Genomic DNA, 25,589 nt, shown 5'->3' with positions numbered 1-25,589 from the left:
CCACTACAGTGGAGTGCCGCTTAAGTTTCTTGAAATATGTAAAGTTTTTGGTTCCCGTGCAGTTACGTTGAAAACCTTGAGACATAGGATGTTAATTCTCACTAGCTGCGGCCTTCTTCAAACCAAAAGACAAATAGTTCTTACTGACTTCTTCTTTGTAGTAGAAAAAAGCATCGCTGTGTTTCTCATCAAGCCATACTGTGCTGAGAAGAAGTCTCCCACTAATGAAGTATGGTTGTTTAAATTTAAACAAATTTGGTAGCCATCAATTCAATCACATATAATTGAAGTGAGTTAGAGGCAATTTCAATTTCTGAAAAAAAAAAAACACTTGATTAGCTAAAAAATATAAAAAATACTTATCGTCATTACTTTTAAAAATCTCATCAAACCGCAAATAGGAATTGTTCATCACCCGCCATCCTGTTAGCCTCTATGTTCACTCGAAAGTTGAAAAAGAACCTGAAATACTAATTTCTAAATTGGTAAAGCGTAATTTCAATTTTCTAAACAAAACATCCATCTTGATATCAAAAGAAACTAACAAAACAGAACAAGCCCAACTTTCTATATTTTTACAATACTCTTATTAAAGCAGCGAAGCAAGGAGTTATTAAACTTGTGTATCTTAAATAAACCTCAACTCTGGTGGCGTAGTTTCAGTAACCAAAATGAGATAAAACAGGTTCAAGAAGTTTAATGAGTAACAGCTTTAGCAAAAGTAAACTTCGCTTCGTTTCCCAGTTTGTGGGTAATTAACTCTACTTTGTAAACATTGTAGGTGGCTCTACATGCTTCACAATTAACATCTTATTTGATTTATGTTGTTGGATTTCAAATTAAATTTCGTCAGATTTCTTATCAAATAGATTTGCTGTCTTACTTGCAAGTTTATTTCACTTTGTTATACATTCCATTCCAATGTAGATTCCAGTAAATCTCATATTTTCCTCGTCCCCCTTGTTGGAAATTATTCTGTTACGAGTTCAAATAGATGCATAGATATACATTATGTGAAGTTATTTTGAGCTAGACAGGTGTACTACATAATATAAGTAAAATTTTCGGGTTTGTAATATACATAAATGCTGATTTTTATAAATTTTTGCAAATCTTGATGTAAATATGAGAGAGAAATATATTGTGGTTGTAATGAGCTAAGGTCTATTGATTGTCTTCTAAATAATAATTTAAAGTCATAACTGTCAGTATAATTATGATGAACTTATCTAGAATTACATTACATCAATCATATTCTCGTTATATACTAGAGAATTGTTATAGGTAAGATTATTAAACTTATAAAAGTTCAATACAAACAAAGGCACCTTGCAACAGAAACACGTTCCGATTAAATCATTGCAGAAATATCTCGCTGTTACGATAAATAGATTCAAACATATCTACAGCCATTGTTGACATACGAACGTTTGACCCGCTTGACCGCAGAAAAAATGTAAACAAAATTCAAAGCACCTATCACGTGCCGCGACGAATGCCTCTATGAAACGATTATGCTACAAAATGTCAAAAAGCAAAAGCACGTAGGTCTAGGGGCGGCGACCGCGACTTGCAGAAGGGTGCGGGGGGCTGTATAGGGGAGCGTGTTCGCCAGTTACTCGTCGGCTGCCGCGGCGCGAGGACGTCTTGTAATGCGCGGCGATATTTGACGCGATATGGCCACAGCTGCGACTAGCAACATCGTCATCGAGTGGTTGCGATCGCTCCACTTGGGCCAATACGCCGAAAGTTTTATCGATAACGGTTACGATGACTTAGAAATATGCAAACAGGTTGGAGAACCCGATCTCGATGCTATCGGGGTCTTGAACCCAGCACATCGCCAGAGACTTCTCCACTCGGTGCGAACACTGAGAGAGGAAGGCGCCGCGGCTGTTTACTTCACATTAGAGGAAGCTGCCGCTGTGCGCGACTCTTGTAGGTGTGAAGAAGAAGTTCGTAAAGAACAAGCAGTTGCCACCATCGAGCCTGCCAAATATGCGGATGAATACGAGGAGGGGAAGGCTGAACTTGTGAAAATTCCACGCATACAGCTAAAACGGCTCCTTCGAGAACGTCTAGCTCAGGATGGAATCCGCTTGAGTCTTCAGCCCTACTCAACCACGGTCAGTGCATCTTTTTGTCGCGGCAGTGTTTCTCGGTATCGCGTTCTGTGATTGTGTTTGTAAATAAATCGAACTTGTTTTCGGAGTGTTTTGAATGAGACAAAGCGTTAAGCGACCGCCTAGAGGCACTGCCCGCTTTGTTGTTTTTTTATTTTAATCTGTGTGTAATGATCATAATATTGACCAATGACCATTCGTGTCTCAGACGTGTTGCAATAAAGTTTGTTGCGTGCGTGATTTCCCCGGAGATGAGAAGTTAGCGCGCCTTCCCTGTCGTGAGAAGATTGTAATCGCATGCCTCCCGCTCTAAATTAGGTCTCAAGATGAATCGCGCGAAATTTTAAGTGCCTCGTATTCATTAGCTAATAATACGATTCGATACTAATAAATTTAAAATTTATTTGATACAATTTGTTGATGTACAAACGAATTATAAATTGGGTACGTTTAAGAAACTTTAAATATAAATATCTTATCAACATGCTATGTCATTGTTTATTCTTTGTGACAATCTGTCAATGACATTAATGTTATTGTAAATAACTTTTGCATCATCTTATCGAATAGAGTTCGGTCCTATAAATCTAAGCTATGTATCGACGAAGTGATTCTTAAGAAAAATCTTTAAATAATAATATTATATATTCTTATGATTAATTATATTCTTAATATAATATAACCTCATGATACATTTTGTAATAACATATATAAAACAGCATAGTTCATTGCTATTCGACATTATTTATGACTATCTCCTGTAGAAGAATGTTTCAATGCACCTTAAATTATTTTAAATTATGTTACAGAACTTACAAATAACTATAATTTACAAAACTATGCTAAGTGCCTAATCTTTTACCTGCCGTTCAACAAAAGCACGCTGCAAATTCATGTTATTATCCCACGAGACTTTAATACTTCCTTAGTAGCTCGAAGCACTCAGTCTTCCGCGTACAACTTTTTACTAGAAACTTCTTTGTTTTAGCAGTATACAAAAGGTTGTTTCTAATAATAAAGCTAACTATGCTGTTAAAATTATAGTCGCTACAATGGATATAAGGCCCTACAATGTAACATACGATCTAGCTTTTGAAAGGAAAATAAATACGAGTTGGTCAGTTTGATTTACTAGCGTTCTAACGGATGGCAATATTTTACATGCTTCATAGGAACCGAGGTTGTGGAACTTTTCACGACATACCTTGTTACTTCCACGCAGTAAAATTTAAATTGACAGGTATTGTTCGGAGAAGGGTGTTTTAAGCGAAGTTTGTGTTCTTTCAACAATTTCGTTAGCTGACACCTTGTTAATTGAAATCTTAAGACACATAACTTTCAGCGTAATTATCTTTTATCTATCTTTTACAATCATTAAATCAATAACGGTAATGAAGTTATAATATGTTAGCAAACTAAAGATGAATTCAAAAGTTTTAAGTATATAAGGTTAATATATTTAAAACGTAAAATAATAATACATGTTTGACTTATAATTATATGCTCGCTTTCTACAGCAAAAAAGGGTCTTATAATAATTTTGCTAATAATACGGAGTTCATTGGATCGTAGTACCTTTACAATCCTTTTCACTTTTGGGTGAGCCTGAACAAGCACAATTTTCCGCATTCAATATTTAAATATGAAAAAAAGATAAAAGCAGTTATCCAAACAAATTGCAACTGGCAGAGAACGGAAATAAATTCATCCATTAAAAACGTATAATCAACACAACATTTAAAACACGTTAATTATGAAATCGCTAAATGTGAATAAAGTTTCATTCAACTCAATGTGTGCATAAATAATTCGAAAGCACTATCATATTCAGGTGTATGGCGGTCCCACCCTCTACCTGGGAGAATTCCATTTATTCGTTCATCCAAACAATCTGTTAGTTTTTTCTGTCGTATATTTGTGCGTTTTGGACCGATTACTGCCGGAACTGCTCACAAAGCACTGACAAATTTCGTCGGGGGTATCAATATCGCAAGTTCCGACTATTAGTTCAATATTTATGTCGTGTTGGCTTTTGTTCCCATACGACTTTGTCGGGTTATCACTTTTATAACTGCCATTTAGTTTTTGTCATTCGGACATTTGGATGGGGCGTTGTCTCCTATGTAGTTATCTTTTTTAAATGATGGCATGTGGAAATATTGGTTACGATAATATCAGTCACGTTGTGTTTATCACCGAAAAGAAAATAGCAAACCTTTCACGCTACGAACATTTACTCTTATAGCGTTGCTGATTTATATCTTAGTTAGTCCAGATGAAGTTAAAGACAGATAGGTTGGTGGATAGTAAGAATATCTAACTACCAAATTGTAATGGGTTCGTAGGCCATTAGAATTAAAAAAAAAATTAAATATACGAAATGAATACGACTTCTTCTCCAAGTTACGATAACATCGATAGAGCGGTGAAAATTTTCTACCATCAAGTTAGTTCCAAGCTCATATGTTTAAGAACGGCATAAAAGAGAACATAAAAATATATTTCCTTGATAAACTTATGAAATTAACAAACGCTTAGTCTCAAAAGCGAATCAATAAAGAATAATTGTCATTATGTACATAGTAAAAGACAATGAAAATTAATTACCACTTCTGTGAATTGTCGCACTGTTAAAAGTTAAATTTAAATATTACAGTGATTTATTAACACCACGTAAATCCGACCATTACAATCAATTTCGCAATAATACAACCAGATGTGAAATGACGCATATAGTTTGTATCCTGTATCCACCCTCGCAAGACCGTAACAGATAGTTGCTTTGTGTGTTGCCATACTGTGATCTGTGATCCTATTATGATCAATCGTTTCCTCTGTGATACCGATACTTAATAGATGGGGTGTCCGGATGTAATGGATAATGGCAACATTAGCGCTTTCGTGAATACGTTATTAACACAGATCGGATACATGATTATTTTTTTTTGCCACTCTAGATGTTGTCAACGATTAGAAAAATTGCTATCTTTAACATCCCTGTTTCCGATAAATTACTACTCAATTGTCTTCACCCATTCTCTATTTTCGGAAAAAACGGACTGTTCTTTTTTAAGTTGCAAAATGTTACCAAACTATGGCTTGGACGTTTACTTTTTTTTTATTAAGTATTTATTACTATTTTCGTAAGGGTCTATATTCTTTTTAATAATAAAGAGCCTATTTTACTCTATCTACCTGTGTAATACATATTACACAAAATCGATTAAGTTGTATAATAATCAAGAATTAAGTTTCTTTTTAAGTAATTAATAATTAAAATATTTTAAGACACAAAAGCGTTACATAATTGATAATTATTTTATTATTGTCGACAAACATGACCTACTCAATAATACAGCACTACAAATGGGTGTACATTTATTTTGTTTGTTGATAGTACTTTATTTTCTGTCGACAAACATGGCCTACATTTCAATGAATGTTAAATTATATCAATTGAAAAAAGAGGTTCTGTGTATTATACAATAGCTGAAGTGAGTATTTTATATTATCCGAAGCTCAAAGCGTAAAGCCGCATCAAAAAAGGAAAAAAGCTCTTCCATAATCAGTGAATAGCAAGCAGGTTTAATAGAAAAAAGTAAAACGTAGAGTGGCCGAGGCTACATTAGAATAAGTTTATGCAAATGAGATAATCTACATAAAAGCATAAAAGGTCAATCGCTGTAAAACGCGACCAAGATGAAAACCGATATTATATGGTGAATGGTGCCTCAGGGAACATTGCAAAATTGTGGATAATAATGTTGGTATTTTATAAGTGCTGTAAATATTAATAACTCGAGATTTAGATTCAATCAGGTAACAAACTGCTGATGTAAAGTTAAATATTAGGAAAAGCAGCATTAACGTCATCTTGCCTTAAATTTACCACATCTTCTAAACAAAACGAAGAAATTTAAAAGAATTGTTAATAAGCGTTTATGAGAAAAAAGTTATATTACATAGTATAGCATCAATGACTTTCTTAATGTTACCACAGATTGGGAATAAAGCGACCGCTCTAAGCCATAAATATAAATAATAAATGTTATTAGAAAAAAGTAGAAGCCCACTGAGTTTACTGAGCGTTCTTCTCAGGTCTGAGGCATATATTTTCGAATACCCAGCTTTTCTCGTTCGTTAGTGATGTTAAATCCTATTTTGAATAAAAATATTGATATTGAATTTGAATCGTGCTTTAAATATTGGATTTCGTGAAATTAGTAACAAGGATAAGTCCACTCACACTTCTACCACTATCCACTGTGCTGAGGTAATAATATTCTGCAAAAATAATGAATCTTTTAATTTTCAGTTTATTATAAGTAAATCACCAACCCTGAATGTATGTGATAATCTCGATCTGGCCCCTTTCTAACTCATCCCAGATTTCTAGGTTGACCTTTCCCACCAATGCCGACCTTATTAGCTCTGTAAATTAGTGTAGTCAATCTTATTTCATTAATCTTCCTTACATGACCAAATCAACCCAATATTTTCTTATCAATAACTGTAACTCTTCTTTAACCTCACATCCATGTTTTTTGTCATTGTTCCTATATATATATATATATATATATATATATATATATATATAAGAATATATATTAAGAGTTTCTTGCGTCGCTTCTTATCTCTCAGAGAGCCATTTGTTTCCGAAGCGGTAGTAGTGTCTAGTAAAGTAGTTAAAAATGACATCAAAAATAATTCTGAAGGAATCAATAATGATAAAATAAATGCCTCTTATGTCTTTTAATAGATCAAACAAGACTTAGATGCTATAGACCATCTAACAGTTGATCAATCAACAAATTAACTCGAAATCTTTTGACAATTCAAATCTCTTGGCATTTCGAAGCATTTATCCTTTAAATTTACATGTATTTGCCAAACCTTGTAAACGTCCATAGTGTGATAATATTCACAGAGTAAACATGACATATTATGCAGAAACTGTAGGTGTATTTAATTGGTAGCTATTGGAATTACGACCACGTTAAGAATTTTATGGTCCTATAAATTCTTGAAACTCATTATAATGTAATAAATACTTTGATGAGATAATTAACTCTATTCATACCGTGTATATATTTCCTAACTTCTTTATTCAGATTGTTATTACACTTACTACTGATTTCGAAACATACTACTTTTCAATACATTTTAGTTTTAGGTTATATTTTGCCTAACTTTTTGAATTATAGTTACGTTCATTCAATAAATTCTGTGCGTATCTTGATATATATATTGAATAATGATGATATTATAAAAAAAATATCTGGTATTTACCTACTAGATAATTATATTTATCCGCGTTTAATATTAATTGTTTTAAGAAAATAATTTGCATCGTCTTTATGAAGTGGAACAGGAATTTAAATGGGAAATCTATACTAATATTATAAAGCTGCACTGTTTGTTTGTTTGAACGCGCTAATCTCTGGTACTACTGGTCCGATTTGAATGATTCTTTCAGTGTTAGGTAGTCCATTTATCGAGGAAGGCTTAGGAAGGAAAAATTAGGGATCCGTAATAAAATTGCTATTTTGTAACACAAGGTGTAAAATCGAAAACCTATTTTTGCGTGCGCTGCAAAAACTATTGACAATAGAACAAAATGATGTACAGGCTACAATATAGGCAATATTTTATTACTTATAAAACTATCGCGTGAATTATACTTTATATGGCAAAACAACGTTTGCCGGGTCAGCTAGTATAAGAATAAAAGTAAAGAACAAAATGGTAAAATATTTCAATTTTGTAGCAATGCAAATGGCTGCACATTTATTGGTTAGACGACAGTAATTTTTTTCTGGTTTCCTCTCGTGAGTGTATCTTAGATTATTATTCATTTCAGACAAATAAGCTGTTTTATTTCAATACATTTTTGATAAACAAACACGTCATTAGTAATGTTGATTATCAAAGATGCAAATTAGGACTGCTGTTTTATAATTGTGTTATTACTTTTAACGAAAGTGGGATATTTAATGTTAACTCTTCAATAAATTCCAATTTAATTTTTCTTATTGAAATACAGGCGCCTACTCATTTTCTATCAAACACTTCAGAACTTGTCTCCTAAAGTAACTAATTGTGCTGTTGGCTACTACGCTACTGTTGTTTATATAAATATATTTAAGTGGTCTCTATTGATTGCTTTAAGCACGCGTAGGTTGTATCATCAAAAATTTATTTACCGTTCATAAACCGTTACTCTTGTGAAATTATTTAAGGGATTATTTTTGATTACTTGTTGCATTCGTGTCGACTTTCTCTTGTTACAACTTTCCTGTATGTTTAAGTCATTATCAACCGAGCCTGTTGTTAACTTTATTCGCTGTTATCGAATTGAACACTGATAATGTTAATTACTGGAGTGAGTGGTTTCTTGACGTTCATTAACTTGTTAATTTTTAACAGATTTTTATAGGACAAGTGGAGCGCTTTACTTTTTTTACTATTCTTCTTTTGTTTGGTAGTCCGGCTCTAAATGATGTTTTCAAATTCCTGTAAAAGCGATAGAATGAAATTGAAATACTTTAATTTAAAATAGGATTTTAATCACTTGAAAAAAACGAGTCTTAGAATTTCATTTAAAAAATACCACCCATTTGGAAACTTATGCCTCAGACTTGAGAAGAACGTGCGCAAGAAACTTAGCGGACTTCTTTGTTTTTTTTAAATGAAATTTCATTACAATAAAAATTTAAATTTATAAAGACCGAGAGCGGTATCTCCATTCCCATAACGAAAGTCGTTTATGTTATAGTAACCTTAACCACATAAATATCTTTGAACAATTCTTTTGAATTTCGTAACACATTTGTTTTGTATATTCTGGGATCATATTGTAAAAGCATTTATATATGTCGCCCAACAAAAGACTAACTAACTTGACTTAACCGAGTAGTAGTATTTAATTGAAATAAAATAAGTAATTGCAATTAAAATTTACCAGCGCCCCAAAACTGATGCCAAAATGGACTTTAAGCATAGGAGAGACATGTTGTATACTCTATGTAAAATATATATATTATTTATACAGATTAAAACGTAAATTTGCAACTGTAATCAATTCCACAAGATTTTATAATAATAGCTCGCCCGGCAAACGTTGTTTTGCCATATAAATTATTTTTAGAGTTAGACCGTTTCTTGGACATTGCAACATTACTTTAATTCTCTAAAATAAAAGTATTTTACTTAAACAAACGTAGCCCAAGTTACTGCTTATTACATCAGCTACCTTCTAATAAAAGTCACGTTAAAATAGGTCCAGCTATTTCAGAGATTAGCCGGAACAAACAGACAGACAAAAATAGTAAAAAATGTTATTTTGGTGTATGTACCGTATCTACATATATTCATATACATGTAGTAAGAAATGGTTATTTCAATATTACAGACAGACACTCCAATTTAATATATATGTAAAGAAAAGTTAATAATTTACTTACTTACTTTACCAATCTTTTCACTGATCGATGCAACTCGCTATTATAATAATCTCTAGTCAGTTCATGTGAAATCCAGCGATGTATGAACGATAACAACAGTGGTACACCCGGTGTTATCCGTGCCACAATTGACATAATCCACGTACCATCGAGTTGGGCCTGCGCGGGGATTACACGCCTGGGAGGGGTGGAGGGGGGAGGTGCATTCCTCTAAGCTATATTGTCGTGCACGCTCAATTCTTATTCAAGTTCTAGGCGTTTTATTCAAATATCACCTGAAATGTACCACCATTATATTTTCAATCCGATTCATTTACTTTTTATATTACATTACGACTACTGCGATACATTTCATAGTGTTGTGTTAATTAAAATGTTGATTTTAATGAAATTCCTAACAATCTTAATATTAATTAAGTATGTTCACATATTTTGAAATAAAACAACTTTTATTATTATCTTAGAGAAAAATTAATAAAAAGAAAATGGAACATCGCATTTCATACGCGCATGTTTTAAAGAAAGCGGAATTACTACTGGACCCGATTTTGCCTGTGATAAAGATGATAACTATCTTCAATTAATAGACACGCTATCAACACTTTTTTGTACACTTGTTTGTACTACAAAATGTATAGTATTACCAGTTCGATAAACATCTAGCCAACAATAGAAAAAACTTCTGCGAAATCCTATTCCGTAAGGATCAGTCATAAAAAAATTCAATGCAACTTTGTCAGTTTCAACTTTTCCAGTCATTTAATTTTTATTATAAGGGACGAGATGAGCAGGACGTTCAGCTGATGGTAATTGATACGCCCTGCCCATTACAATGCAGTGCTGCTCAGGATAACTGAAAAACCCAAAAATTCTGAAAGGCACCACTGCGCTCGCCACCTTGAGATAAAAGTTGTGAAGTCTCATTTGCCCATTTATTTAAAAAGCTTCGGCGCCCTTCAAATCGAAACACAGTAATGCTTACACCTTACTGCTTCGCGACAGAAATAGGCGCCGTTGTGGTACAAAGTAACCTCCCACTGGTCATTTCATGCCTCTTACTATTGGATTCTTATTCATTGTATATATTCCATTTGTTTATAGGATGGTGTGTAACGTTACGACTCTGACAATAAATATCACCAAAACAAAGACTACGTTTATTTTGAAACAAAGTTCTAGGAAATTCTCGGGAACTCATGTAAATAAATCTTGGGATAATGTTGAATAAAACATTGCTGTCAATATTACAGCAGATGATCCCGTAAGATAATATCATCTAAATATATGATTTACTAAATAAAAAATATATAGATGGGCATAATGATTGCTTGGAGGGATTTAGGTATGTCATAAAATATTTTTTTCATGGGTCAAATCAAAAAGCTTTGACCAAATGGACCTTTTTTGTTTCAAAGTCGCCATGCCCGTCCTTTTTACAGTCCTTTTTAAAGTTTACTCGATTCAATAAGTAAAATCCAATAAAAAATAATATGAATAAGTTTATTATTGACTTGATGTGGTGTTTCTTTTACTTCCAAATATATCAATGCATTTTTTGGTTGGTTTGCACATCTAAGTCCGTATATTTTAAGTTTGATTTCACTTTTTTTTGAGCATGTTACTATTAGGCCCCAAATGTTTGACTTCCTTAATCGACTTCCGACTTAAAACCTCCTCTATACCGTAGCTCAATAGCGAAGTGGACTGGACCTTGCGTCACTCCAGCTTATGCGGTTATATGTGAAGCTGTCCTACAAAAACACATATTATTTCACAATTATTTTGTAGCATGGTTATCCTTTCTCATTATGGGAGGATAGGTTCTGTTCTACTTTTTGAGATAACGCTTCTTCCTGGCGCCTTCCAGGGCGCAATTAGTTTCCGAAGCGGTTGTAACCTAATAGTCATAGTAAAAGTCTAAAGAGTACTAGAAATGACATCAAGAAGAATTCTAAAGAAATCAATTTTGAGAAAAAGAAATGCCTGTCTTTTAATGCCTCTTAACTCTATTGTAAATCGTGACATAGATTATGAGAGTAAGAAGTGTATAAGTCATCAAATAAAAAACCAGAGACAATTTTTATGTTTCTACCGCTAGAGTTAAAATAATTACCTTGTTTAACAATTTATTGTCCTCCTTAGTATTGATACAAAGTAAAAAAAACTAAAAATAACTAAACTAATAATAATTGTAAATAAATTACCCTGGTATTTTCGCTCTGAGTTAGTCCTTGGTTGACTTGAGCTGGCTTTACCCGAACAAGCAATAAATAGGCATAGTTGACAGGTCAGTCTCATTCAATAGCCATAAAATAAGGTTGCTCAGCGCTCTTAAAAGATATACATCAAAAACGCATAAGAAAATTGTCATGATTAGGTTCGCATGAACCCAACAATCAGAATTTATAATTTAGGGCTTTAATCGTCTGACCTTATTTAGCCGGAAAATATCAGCCTTAGAAGATGCCCAAAACTAAAATGATAATGTGTTACAACATTAGATTACATCTTATCGCTGTCACATAACATCTATAAAAATTTAACAGTTGCCACACACCGCTGAGGTTTTCTACAAGTACCCTCACTATTTATTCAAAATGTCAAACACGCATCAATTTCGTTCTTATTTCGATCATCGAAACGATTCACGCTAAATTTACATTAAAAATCACATCACAAAGCCACAAACTTTATTACAACTCCTGAATTTATACTACCACTAAAATTTTATGCAAGACGAATATAAATACGTTTTAAGATCCTCGTTATAATTTAAGGAGATTTGGATTCTCGAGATAATTAGGGCTGTCACGTAAACTTTTTAACTAATTAATTACAAATATTTATCTTGTCACTGAATTCAAAATAATACATCATTAACATGTTTTAATTAAAATAATTGTAAATGAATGTTATAAAAAAGCCTGTAGTGTTCTTGCGCCCGTTATTCTCAAGTTGGAGGCATATCGAATAATTTTCATTTCTAATGTAGATGTTTAAAGTATTTAAACTGAATAAATTAAACTGAGAATTCTGAGACATAATATATTTAAATAGCATGTTTTTTTTATTTCACCAACGTCAAACAAATATTTGTTGCGAGATGACTGAACTTATTCCACATTGAAATTAAGTATATCAAGTTTTTTCTAAAGCTAAATACACACTTAACGGATCATACAGTTATTAATATTACTTGATGAGCGTCATATTATATCCGTCAATGATTCGACACCGTAAATTTGTAACAAAAAAAAACATATTATTATAGTGTAATCGTTAAGTATGACCAGGCGATTATTCGGTTACGATTACAGAAAACAATAAACTGTTATCGAAAGTATATTACCTCATTAGTAAAATGACATCAATAACCTTTTAAAAATCAACGAGAATTACCTATCTATTTTTTTTTAATTTAACAATCATGCGTTGAAATATACATTAAGTGAGTGAAGACCCTATTAATAATGTTCAATTTAAAAAATAATATTGCTTGTAAATCACACAGTGCAATTTGATCTGAGGGAAAGAATGCTGCGCCTCTTGAATTAATGTGAATACCACATTAGTTCGGTGATTTGTATTCATATTATATGCCAAATTGTGTGGGAAATAATATGTTGGAGGCTGGAGTTATCTGCACGCAATGTCATTCAATACAGGGTTTTATTGTTGCGAGAGTAGATATAAAATATCCAGTTAGATCTCGAAAATTACAATAATTTTGCAATTAATATTTTTTAAATTTTCTTGTTTTTTTTTTTTTTAATTTTGTCACATAATAGATGCATTCTTTATGTGACAAAATTTATGTGATGTGTGCATTTGTTTTATTATAAGAGCATGCAACACTTATAATAATAAATATAGCCACTTAGACATTTTTCATAGCAGCTATCGAACTTTTACTAAATAAATTAAAGAATATCTTAAACATCCTTAAAATATGTCCAACCGATAAATTTAATAAATTTTGTTTCATTTATATTTTTGTGTACTTTTTTCGCCTTATGTTTAATTGTATATCAAATCTTTATATTTTGTATTATATTCACTCCTACTTTGTTTATATTTAAGTGGAAACTTTATTGGCTTCTGTAATATAAATAATGTGTTACAATGTGTATATAACTTAAGCAGTTTGTTTCCCAATAAATAAATGAATAAAATCCAGCCCGCACTTGATTGGCTTTAAGTCCAGGTCTGTAAGTCCCGGGTTCTGGTCCCGGTAAGAAATGCATCTGTATGAATGTTTATTTCCGACTTTTGTCTATTTTGAGGCTTGATAACATGTGTGAATATTATTATTACTTTGAAAAGAAAAAGGATTTTTTAAACATTTATTTTAAGAACCAGAATAACTTAAAAAATGTAAATTGCATCAATTATCTAAAATTTTTTTTTTTATTTCATTCAATTTGATTTTACAGAACTGATCAGAATATAATGGATCAGGACCCAACTCAACAGCAAAATTGGTTCTGTTTAAAATCGTTCACAGCCCAAGTGCCCTTTAAAAGATTCTTTCAATTGTTCACAGAGTTCTTGAAAGTCACTGAAGATGAAGTGGCTATTTGAGTACGTTGTTCCTGGTATATAAATATATATTGTGATATTCGTTCCGGGAATCATAATTTACAAAACCAAGTTGAAGATTCGATGACATCTTGTATCAAAGTCTAGATTATAAACCTGTTTGAAACAGATTTTTATAAATCTTGCTTTATTTATGACCTCACTGACTCATACAGCTTAGCTTAACTAACAACACACGACTTATAATAAAACTATGACAAGAATTTAAATTTAACAGCTTTGCTCTTTTAAATTAGCTTTTATTATTAGAAAAATATAAAATTAAATTTTCTGTATAGTTATTATAAGATTGTTCCCTTGTACTGAGAATTAGTAATACTAATAGAAATTACGTTAAAAAAAATTAAAACTATTTTTTTAAATGATCGCTCTGACTTCTGGAGTTTGTATAGAGCTGAACAAACATACTAGTGTTTATGGATTATACGTAATACGGACAGAATAAGAGTTTGTTGCGCCCGTTCTTCACAGGTTCGAGGCATACGTTTTCGAATGGGTGGTAGTTTTTGACATTCAATAAGTGATGTTACATGAATATATGAATTTGAATTGGACAGTCCTGAATACAAATCACAGATGGACACCAAGCTTATAATTTGACAGGTGACATTTAAAACGTCAGGGACAATGTAACGCCCTTAGGCCCCTGAGAGGTACAATTGCGTAACAAACCAAGAAATATACCGCCTGAGTTATGTTCGTATTTGTTAAATAGCTCTGAGCTTACAGCCGTGTTAATGGTCCGTTAGAACGATAAAATACCATCATTAAGTACATAATCGAGTTAAAATAGCTTAGAAGCATTAATTATCTAATAGAAAATTATACCGCCATGCAAACATTTACTAGTTCGCCTTAATGACCAATTTACAAAATACTGGACTGTACTTTTCTTGTAATGTTATTACGACTTCCAGTGGGGATAGAGATTTTTTTTTATGACAATAAGGGATGAGACGATGACGAGTATGTTCAACTGATGGTAATTGACACGCCCTGCCCATTACAATGTAGTGCCGCTCAGGATTCTTGAAAAACCCAAATATTTTGAGCGGCACTACAACTTGAGACATAAGATGTTAAATCTCATTTGCCCAGTAATTTCACTAGCTACGGCGCCCTTCAGACTGAAACACAGTAATGCTTACACATTACTGCTTCACGGCAGAAACAGTTGTGGTACCTATAACCTAGCCGGCATCCTGTGCAAAGGAGCGCCCCACATGTGTAAAAGTCTGATCGGAAAAGAAAGTATATTAGCACAATTTGTTATGTTTTCAAAGTGATCACCCTCACTTCAAGGATTAATACACAAATAAAAGTTTAAAACATTTTTTTTAGGTTAACGGTTAGCTCAGTTGGAAGAGCAGTCGCACGGAACGCGAGAGGTCGTGGGATCGAGTCCCGCATCGTTCATAAAATTTTATTTGAGTATATTACGACCTTAATAATAGATCTAGCACACGAAAATTATCTCGAACTATTGAACAGCCAATATTAAAGAACGTAGAAGAAAATAGAGAATTTTCCCTGGATGATAAACTAAAGAATGAGATTGATGTTATACTAATACACATTTGTGATCCTTTCGGTGATTGTAGTGTGCTAAATAATATAAATTTTAACAACAATCATATTCATACAGTCATAATAACACTTACTACAGCAAAGAAGCACCGCAAATGTGAAAATCAAACAAAATCAATCATTCAAAAGCATTTTATTAGCTATTACAAAAAATATATAAAATTAAGTGTGATTTTCAAGATGAAGCAGAGATTCTGATAACAGAATCATCAAGCCACCAAAAGGAGCACCCGTTCACGAGATGTTGAGCAACAATGTTGAGCTTTATTGAGAAGAAGCGGCTAGAAACACACTGGTAGTGTTTCAAATAAACATTAACTGCTCTAGATCAATTTGCATATTGTGATGATGGATTTCAATCGAAAGGTGTTATTGTAATTACAAATATAATTAATAAGTATGGATTTTTCACAGCAAAATGTGCTAAAATATAAATAAGCTCAAATTTAATTAAGTTTAAAACAAGCGCGGTAAAGGTTTACCCCGGAACAAAGCGTGCGAGTTTTGTGGTAAGCCCTGGGCGGTGAAATATCAACTTTGCCTAGCGTTTAATAGTTTTATAAATTTGCTTTTCGTCAACATTCAACAATTAACACCGCTGGGACAGTGTTTGTTTTACTGTTTACATTTGTAATTTTTATAAACTTTTGACTATGCCGTTCCAAAAGTATTAACTGGACCATAATATGTTAACGGTAAAGATTGATAAATCAAATTAACTGTATTTAATAAACATATTGCTTTATTAACTTGGAGATATTGATCTAGATTAAAATCTCGTAAGTCATAATATTTACGGACCATACTTTGAAATAAGAAATGTGGTAAATGTACTCGAATTTCTCGAAGACTATTTTTCCTGGTTGTATATTGTACGTTGGCATACAATTTCCAAACAAAAAAAACATGTATGCTATTCACACGTTGTAGAAGTGAAACCTTTTGAAACACAAACCTGAAGAATTTTGGCCTTAAGATAATGAGGCGAATGTTAAATTTCGGGAAGAGGATAATTGTAGGTTTCAGTAATGATCATAGTGATACAATGTAATTTTACATTTCATTCTTATACATTACATAGATTTATTCAGGCTTAGAGCATTTTTGATAAAAGATACAAGACGCTTATGGCATATATCTTTGATATACTGCGCCCAATACTATTTTTGAACTTGTTGTTTATACAGTGCGACCGCTGCACATTTTCAAATTTAATTTGTCGTCCAAAAACTCTATCAACGGAATCGCTGTATCCGATGCAATATTTACATTAAACATCTAAAATGCATATGAAATCCTGGTACATGTTGCTAGGATGACATATGATTTCAACTGCTATGAAAGACATTACTATCACCGCTACCATACTTATGTTCTCCTGGTGTCTATAAAGTAATACGTTGTGCACATGACATCAGAATATATTAAGGTATACTCGCGTCAAACATAAGACAATCTCTTCTTCAACTTTGATCGCCTGGTACCAAAACACTGAATAATGCTTCCTATCTCATTTTCTCCCACAAAATTTTATGAATTCTCTTTTTACTGTCTCCCTTTTTTGTTTGCTCGACTTTCAAATCACAACGATGTTAAAGAAGTTTCCACTTCAAAAATTTACTCATGCAAGGCAGTTTATTTTTACAAAATAAATTGGGTTAAGGAACGAGAAAGATTTCGAACATTTTTAGATGAGTGAGATGATTTTAAAAATGGTGTATCATATTTTGTGGAACCACATGTAATTTCAACTTGTATTTTCAAAGAATTTGTAGCCTAAATCTACGTTGCCGAATTGTCAGACACACGATGTTCACAAAATTATATCAAAAGTTACTCGCAGTGTAAATTCAGATAAGGAATAAACACTTCGTTTTATATGTGAATAAATTCACAGATTAACATAATGCAATCGACTTTTTGCTTTTCTGAACCCAAACCAATTTAAAATGCAACGGTGAACGGATAAACAATGCAAATGCGAGAAAAAACCAATTCCCAATCCTCATGATTGTTGCTTTGCATTCAACGAAGAATATCTGTTAAATCACTGGACTGAATAATCTTTTTAATAAACAGTTGCAATTCTATTTAAATGATAGATTCAAAGAAATTGCTGTTCATATAATATGAGAAAACAGTATTCCATTTCTTTTGTTTTTAATATATAATTAAGTAGTAAATGTTAATAAATACTGTAGAATGTCTTAACGTACAAAATAGCTTGAAACAGTTTGAACGACACTTAACTACGGTTGTCCCTTTCACCCAAAGATCAGGTAAAGAGTAGCTCAAACCCGTCCAAAATAATATTATGACTGTTCATTGTTAGTACATTTATGAAAATTTAATATACGTTCACAAAAATCGTCACCTTTTTGCTCTTAATAGTGATTTTCATTATTATAACACTAGAAATAAGGGATTGCTTGTGACTAATTCTAATAGGCTTCATAAGATACATAATAGCTGTAAGGGTAATGTATACACTTTTGTAGTTAAGTCCCAGCCATTTCAGGCATTATCTATAAATAAATTCAAATGTTTTATAAAAAAATGGCTCTGTCGTAAATCCTATTACTTCACAGTTGAATATCTAAGTGATCGGACAGCCTGGGACTAGATTATGGTCATTTTATAGCGATAGAAATGACTGTACAATATTGTATATTTTTATTGATAAGAGCGCAAAAAATAATGCTGGGAGTTTCTTGCGTCACTTCTTCTCTCTCAGAGCGCCATTTGTTTCCAAAGCGGTAGTAGTATCTAGTATATTAGAAATGACATCAAAAAGAATTCTAAAGGAATCCATTTTGAGAAAATAAATGCCTATTAAAAACAATTCACTTTAGTATCAATTTTTTTTTTCAATTATTTTACTTAATCGATTTATGTTTTTCAAACTTAATCAAAACATCAAAATTACGATATTAGTAAAAGGGTAAGTGTGTGTCTTTTTGTTGTATCCTTATAACTTACATATAAAAATATATCGCAATGGGAAATTGAGAAAATAAACAGCTAAAATAAATAAACGTAATATAAAATAAAAATAATAATATTGTTCTTCCAAATACTTACATTATGTGATAAGCAATAATTAATATCAATTTCTAAATACTCATTGATAAGATAAGCAAAACCATATTTTTTTTAATTTAACTTTACAGTGTTTCATAAAATAAATGTTCAAGTTGTAATTAAATTCAAAGCCATTCATGATTTTAAAAAAATCCAATATAAAATATAGCTCTATACTCAGGGAATCTGTAATAATGTCAACTTTGCTTGTGTCAACTACAAGTTAAAAACATTTATCCGAAAATAAACTTTGTCCTTTAAACTGTAACCAGCAGGATCGTAGAATTAGATTTGCCGACTAACCCGATATTTTTATTCCCCATTTATTATTCCACATACCTTTCTCGTTATTTGGGTCCCGTACAAACGTACATTTATTGTATCTGCCCTGAATAACTGATTCCATTTTAAATTATATTTCCAACCGTGCTCGAGGCTTTTTATCAATAAAAGCAATAACATATGACTTGTATTTTATTTGTTACATTTATTCAAGCATATTGAGAAGGTCATAGGTATGTATCAAGTGAATTGAATTCTAATTTATTCATTTGGAATTTGCACGGTCACGACCGCTTGAAATCCTTACTTCCTCAAAGATATTGCAGTCATTATAACAAATGAAATGCCTTTACTTAAATTCAAAATTTTTTTTGGATAGTAAGAAGGGCAAACGAGCATACGGTTTACCTGATGGTTACTCCAAATGAGTCAGAGGAGCACTGCCGGCTTTTAAAATAGTTGTATACGCTTTTTTGAAGGCACCCATGTCATGTTGATCTGGTAACACCACATCTAATTCCACAGTTACGTTGTCCGTGGAAGAAAGTTGCTTAAAAACGGTTAATGTTACTTTACTTTGGAGTTTTTATTCTCTTTTTGAAATAAGCATGTCTTAAACATGACCTTGAAATACTTATGAATATAACCTAAGCGCAAAAGGCAACAGAGAACAGGCTCAGAAGGCAATGGCTCTCCATTCTCAGAGCTGAGAGCTATGCTCGAAGTTTCCCTGCGAGATGGAATCAGAAATGAGGAGATCCATAGGAGAACCAAAGTCACCGGAATAGCTCAGATGGCCGTTGGAGTCCTGAAATGACGTCCACGTACCAGAAGACGTAGTGCTAGTAGGGGGCCTGGGATAGACCAATGATACGTTGGATGAGGGCAGCGCAGGGCCGATCGTCAAGGACATCTTTAGGGGAGGCCTTTGTCCAGCAGTGGACGTCTTCTGGCTGAAATGAAGATGAATCCACAGTGGAATCCTTAAGAAGCTTTATTTTACGCTCAAAATGGAATTAACTCATTATACTCCATTGACAATACAGGGAAATTAGGTGGGATGATTTCTTACAATAAGCAGATCCGCGTGCTCGCTTGTTCTTAGATACACATCAACTGCTTGTGTTAAATTTGTCTTCATTTAACCATACAACCGTTACATATCCCAGCGTAACGGCTTATTAACTATCGCGCTTTCCAACTATGAGGTTAGAAATTATTCTGTGAATATGAAAAGTTTGATGTACAATATTATGTTTCATCCCTTTTTAAAATATTCTCTCGAGGTCAAACGTTAGTCTCCAGAATTCAGTTTTTGAATCAAACATGACAGATTGAAGGATGAAAAGATTGTGATCCTCACGAACGAGCTGGAACAATTCCACGATGGAAAATAACACAACCCTTTTTTATATCATATATTTTTTGTCAGATAAGTATTAAATTAATAATCACAAAAGTAAAGACGAAATAATTCTATATTGTTGAGTTTCTCCTCCGACCTACCAGTTAAGCTATTATATTCGGATTAGATTTTGATTAGTGAACAAAAAGTGGGCATTTGGCGATCAATAATAACAGGCTTATAAATTCCATCTTCATAATGATGGCCTTCCTGTCGGTCGTGTTTGTAAATTGGTTTTGGTTCTTCATTGATGTGTCACTAATGATTGAAATCCGCAAATTATTTTGATTGTGTGTTTATTATATTATGTTTGAATGCGCCATTTGTATATTCTCTTTGTTGAAATTTTTCGTTTTGGCAAACTGTAGTGCAGACACTTCCTGTAGAAATAGAGACACCTATAAGACAACAGACGCATTGGCATCTGACTGGCTAATTTAGGGCCAATTGACTCTCGTCCAGTAACCAAAATTGTCACCGAGCACCGAGTAGTTCCGCACACTATACGCAATATGCATATAATATTAATAAATAATTCATCAGTCGTCAACGACCTAATCGCATCGCATCAAATTACTCGGTGTAACTCAAATCACATTTCTTTCTACACACGCCGAGAGAACAGTAACACCCACTTTAACAGCAGGTGTTCCTAGAGGATTAGCTGGTGCCCCCAGCTGTAGACCATCTCTTCCTGGAACCTCAAGTATGTCTGTCTATTGTTTCGCCATAACATGTTTTCATTTCTAATATCATAATATGTTTTCCTACACACGCGCTAATACAAAGTTCATACAAATACCTTTTAAAGTTTCTTGTTTCGTTCAATATATTTCGATTAAAAGTGAATTTGGGCCAAATAGTTACAAATAAAAAAGTAAATATTACTTTTATTATCAAGTTATTGCCTTCACTTCGTGGACTGTATCCAACTTTTATTGTACAGTGTGTTTAAAATAGACATATAAATCAATTATCTTAACAGCGGCATCTGAAGATGCAAATTTTGGGGTAAAAAGGACATCTTGTAGATGGAACTTCAACTAATGAGTCGAACAGACGGACAAAGATTTAAGTACGATGCAGCATAGAATGATTATCTAGCTAAATATTTTATTCAAATGCGAATTTTCAAATCACTTGTTTGTTGTTTACTCTAGAGGTGTTTGCTCAAAAGATTTGCACATAAAAAAGTAGTTTTATTCATAATTTATATTACAAAATCACACAACATTAATATATGCAATAACAAGTTGTATTTCTTATCACTGTTTAATTTTCCAGTGTTTTTTTTTTAATTATCTATAAAAAATGGATACGTATACAGCTGTTAGCTATTATCATAATTGGTTTAACAGGTTAAAGTATTACCAGAATAAAACCTCTATGGAATGTATTAATCAAACTTCAGAGATAAGCAACATTTATCTGTAATACGTTACTTTCGTTTTCATTTATAATTTCATGGTTGATCTCACCTGATTCTAAAGATCGTGTCTGTATGAATGGGCCGATAAACCTTCAACTTAATAGCCGTGTGGGCAAGCACGCTTAGACAGGTTTTTTTATTTATGTCCGTCAAACAAGGCGCCTGACCAATGCCGTCCCCGCGGGTGTCGAACCTTCGTACCTCGATATTCACTTAATTTATTACGCGGGTACTTCGACGTAACGACTTTTGCAGCACTTACGGCGCAGGTTATATGATACTTTTCTAAAATTTTATATTTCGAACATTAGTCATTCGATGAAGAAATATAACTGATTGTATTTTTATGTACTGACACTAAAAAGTATGCAAGAAGCTATTTCTATTTCTATAATGGAGTTTTTTTTATGGAATAAGAGGACAAACGAGCGTACGGGTTACCTTGTGTTAAGTGATCAACGCCGACCACATTCTCTTGCAACAAGGGGTACGCGGTTTTTTTAAGGTACCCATGTCGTATCGTCCCGGAAACTCCACACAAGGAAGTTCATTCCATAGCTTTGTACTACGTGGAAGAAAGCTCCTTGGAGTGAACGTATTTTATATATTGATGTTATAAGTCTATCGATGAATATTGTTGTCAATCTCCCTTACCAGTTGGATTTACCAGTTCAAAAGTGAACTGGATGCTGGATAGGTTTTGCCATAGCGGTGCCTTTTTCTGCCGTGAAGAAATAATGTGCAAACATTATTGTGTTTCGATTTTTAAGGGCCCTGTAGCTAGTGAAATGACTGGACGAATTTTATTTCGTTACCTATTTTCATGTAGAATTGCCTTGCCGTTTGATTTGGTAATTTGAAAGGTTTTAAATGTTTGCCCTGATCCTTAATTGAATTTCCAAAATATCCTAAGTAAATCATCCTAAATAATCCTAAATTTCCAAAGTAGCCTAGAATACCTACTCTATACCGAAAGAGTTGCCAGTGAAAAGTTCGTTAAAATCAATCCAACCATATAAATATATACACTAAATTCAGACTATTAACTACTAACATTTTTTAGTTAAAAAGAGGCTTTTTTTTTTGTATTCAAGGCCTTTGTTCAACCCCTCATAATTTACGTTCTGTTTGGGAATGGATGCGGTATTTAAATTTTTAGAGGTCTCATAGGATGCCCATCAATGTTACATATAAAAAGCAAGGGAACAATAGTATTTTGAGATATATTATAAGTCTCGAAAACTAGATGATACAACATTCAGTTTAGCCGTAAATTTTTTTAAGTCACAATAATTATTTGGGAGTGAATTGTATTCAACCGTCATATCTAGTCATTTACAATCATTTCTGTCGTTATTTCAATATGATATGAGAATTTAACACGATTTATTAATACAAGGTCCACAGTTGTAAAAAAATGGTAATACGCTTAAATCCAGTGCTTAAACATTAAGCTTTTTTTTATTATTTTCCTACCAACAAATTGATGCCTAGATTCAGTGATATTAATACGTACACTTCATAAAAAATCACACTGTAAGTGTATACGTATAGTCTGTAAAAAGCGTTTTATAACCGAAAGATTTTCAATTTAAAACGAAGAATTTGTAACGAAGATAAATGATGCTACAGAAAATTCCAGCATTCTTAAAAGCGTATTAAAAACGCTTTTTCTAAGCTTTAAAGCCACTAAAGTGAGCTTTTACTATCCCTTTACGAGTTTTCAATTTGTTGATTCGTTTTAAAGATAATATTATTATGAAGTTGTACTATTTTATACACTATTGGTTTATACATTCTGATTGCCATTTAAATTCGATATAATTTACATAAAACCTCATATTATTATTCAACAAGTAGTTTTTGTAAATATAAGTATTTCATGTTGTTTTTTTTATTTAATCTTGTTATTTGGAAGTTGCTCTTATATTTGATGAAATTTCCTCGCCAGCCATCTTCCAAGTTTGTACTCTTTTTAATCATAAATCCCCTGCCTACCTGATTGATGAACATAGACTAAATAAAGTTTAAATTTTTGGTGTTTTCTCCTTAAGAATCATATAAGGCGCCCGGTGTGAGAAAAATATGGAGAGTAAAACCTACTCATCAAATGGGATAGTAACGTTATTGGTGCGCATCATTTCTCGCGCACCTTTTACTTTTCAGTTGTGTGTGTGTGTGTATACTTGTGTGTAGCCAGCATACACCGTAATCTGCGTGATAGCTTACGCATGTTTTTTTTTTTTTTGCTCTCGTCACCTTGAGACATAAGATGTTAAGCCTCATTTGCCCAGTAATTTCACTAGCTACGGCGCCCTTCAGACCCAAACACAGTAAGGCTTACACATTACTGCTTCACGGCAGAAATAGGCACCGTTGTGGTACCCATAATCTAGCCGGCTTCCTGTGCGAAGGAGCCTCCCACTGGTATAATATACCTCTTAGGGTGTGCCAAAATGTAACTTCCTTGATGGACCTTTTAAAATTGGAATTTTGAGTTCCGCTTATAATAGAAGTTGTGTTTGGGCATTTCCTGACATATTTGAGCGTTAAGGATTTTTTTTTTTTTTAATAAAAGCGCTTTTATTAGCTTCTGCTGTATGTCTGTTTGTAACCGTCTCCATTGGACTTGATTTTGTTTAGTACCTGTTCAAAGACAATAGTTCTTGAGGAGTAAACTCCAGTCGTGCGTCGGTGCTGACACACACACTTTTTTGTTTGATTGTCCAATCCCTTGTTAGTTTATATATAATTAACAACAATATTTTAATTTAATTTACAACAACGCTTTTACGCTCATAATCCAAGATGCTTTTTTTCCATTACCGCGCTGGGGCAGTAATAAGTGTTTTACTACTCCTCATATGTAGGTATAATGTATACGCAATATTCTTGGCGTAATTAACAAATACTATACAATATAGTATAGACGACCTGTAAAGCCGCGTGGTTAGCGATCCTACCTACAAAGCTAGAGGTCCCGGGTTCGAATCCCGGTAGGTGCGCAAGCATTTATATGATGAATATGGATGTTTGTTTCCGAGTCATGGATGTTTAAATATATTTATGTATGTCTATATGAATTTATGTATGTTTAAGTAAGTATATTGTATTAAATATATCATTGTCTTGTAACCCATAACACAGGCTATATATGCTTAACTTGGGGCAAGATAATTTGTGTAAAAAGTGTGTCAATATTATTATATTATTATTATTATTATTGTGTCAATATAAATATATATAACGTATATATTTGTCTTATTGTGCTTAGGTGGGTAGTCGAAATGTCGTACGAAACGCGTATACATGACACTCTCTGTACCCTTATCGCGCTCGACTGTGCCTCATGCGCTTGATACCACCAAAAATAATGACCAATCATAATAATATTGACACACTTTTACTCAAATTATCTAGCCCCAATCTAGGCATAGCCTGTGGGTACAAGACAACGATAAACTTAATACAATATACTTACTTAAATACATATAATCCATCCATGACTAAGAAAAAAACATCCATATTCATCATATAAATGATTGCACCTACCGGGATTCGAACCAGGGACCTCTAGCTTAGTAGTTAGGGTTGCTAACCATTCGGCTTTATAGCGCACT

General features: G+C 32.9%; 1 protein-coding gene across 9 annotated transcripts in view; it reads left to right on the top strand.

The window, feature by feature from the left end:
- The first annotated feature begins 1,606 nt into the window (after nt 1-1,606).
- The window catches only part of LOC126967146 (SAM and SH3 domain-containing protein 1-like), a 181,887-nt gene continuing 157,904 nt past the window's right edge, over nt 1,607-25,589 (top strand). For all 9 annotated transcript variants that reach the window (XM_050811588.1, XM_050811592.1, XM_050811591.1 and 6 more), the window contains exon 1: nt 1,607-2,126. In XM_050811588.1, coding sequence (XP_050667545.1) covers nt 1,677-2,126 — 450 coding nt within the window. In that variant the 5' untranslated portion in view covers nt 1,607-1,676. The remainder of the gene's footprint in view (nt 2,127-25,589) is intronic.

The sequence above is a fragment of the Leptidea sinapis genome, chromosome 12, assembly GCF_905404315.1.
Source record: "Leptidea sinapis chromosome 12, ilLepSina1.1, whole genome shotgun sequence".
Taxonomy (NCBI): Eukaryota; Metazoa; Arthropoda; class Insecta; order Lepidoptera; family Pieridae; genus Leptidea; species Leptidea sinapis.
The sequence above is the reverse complement of the archived record's forward strand: the minus strand, read 5'-3'. Positions and strand labels throughout refer to the sequence as shown.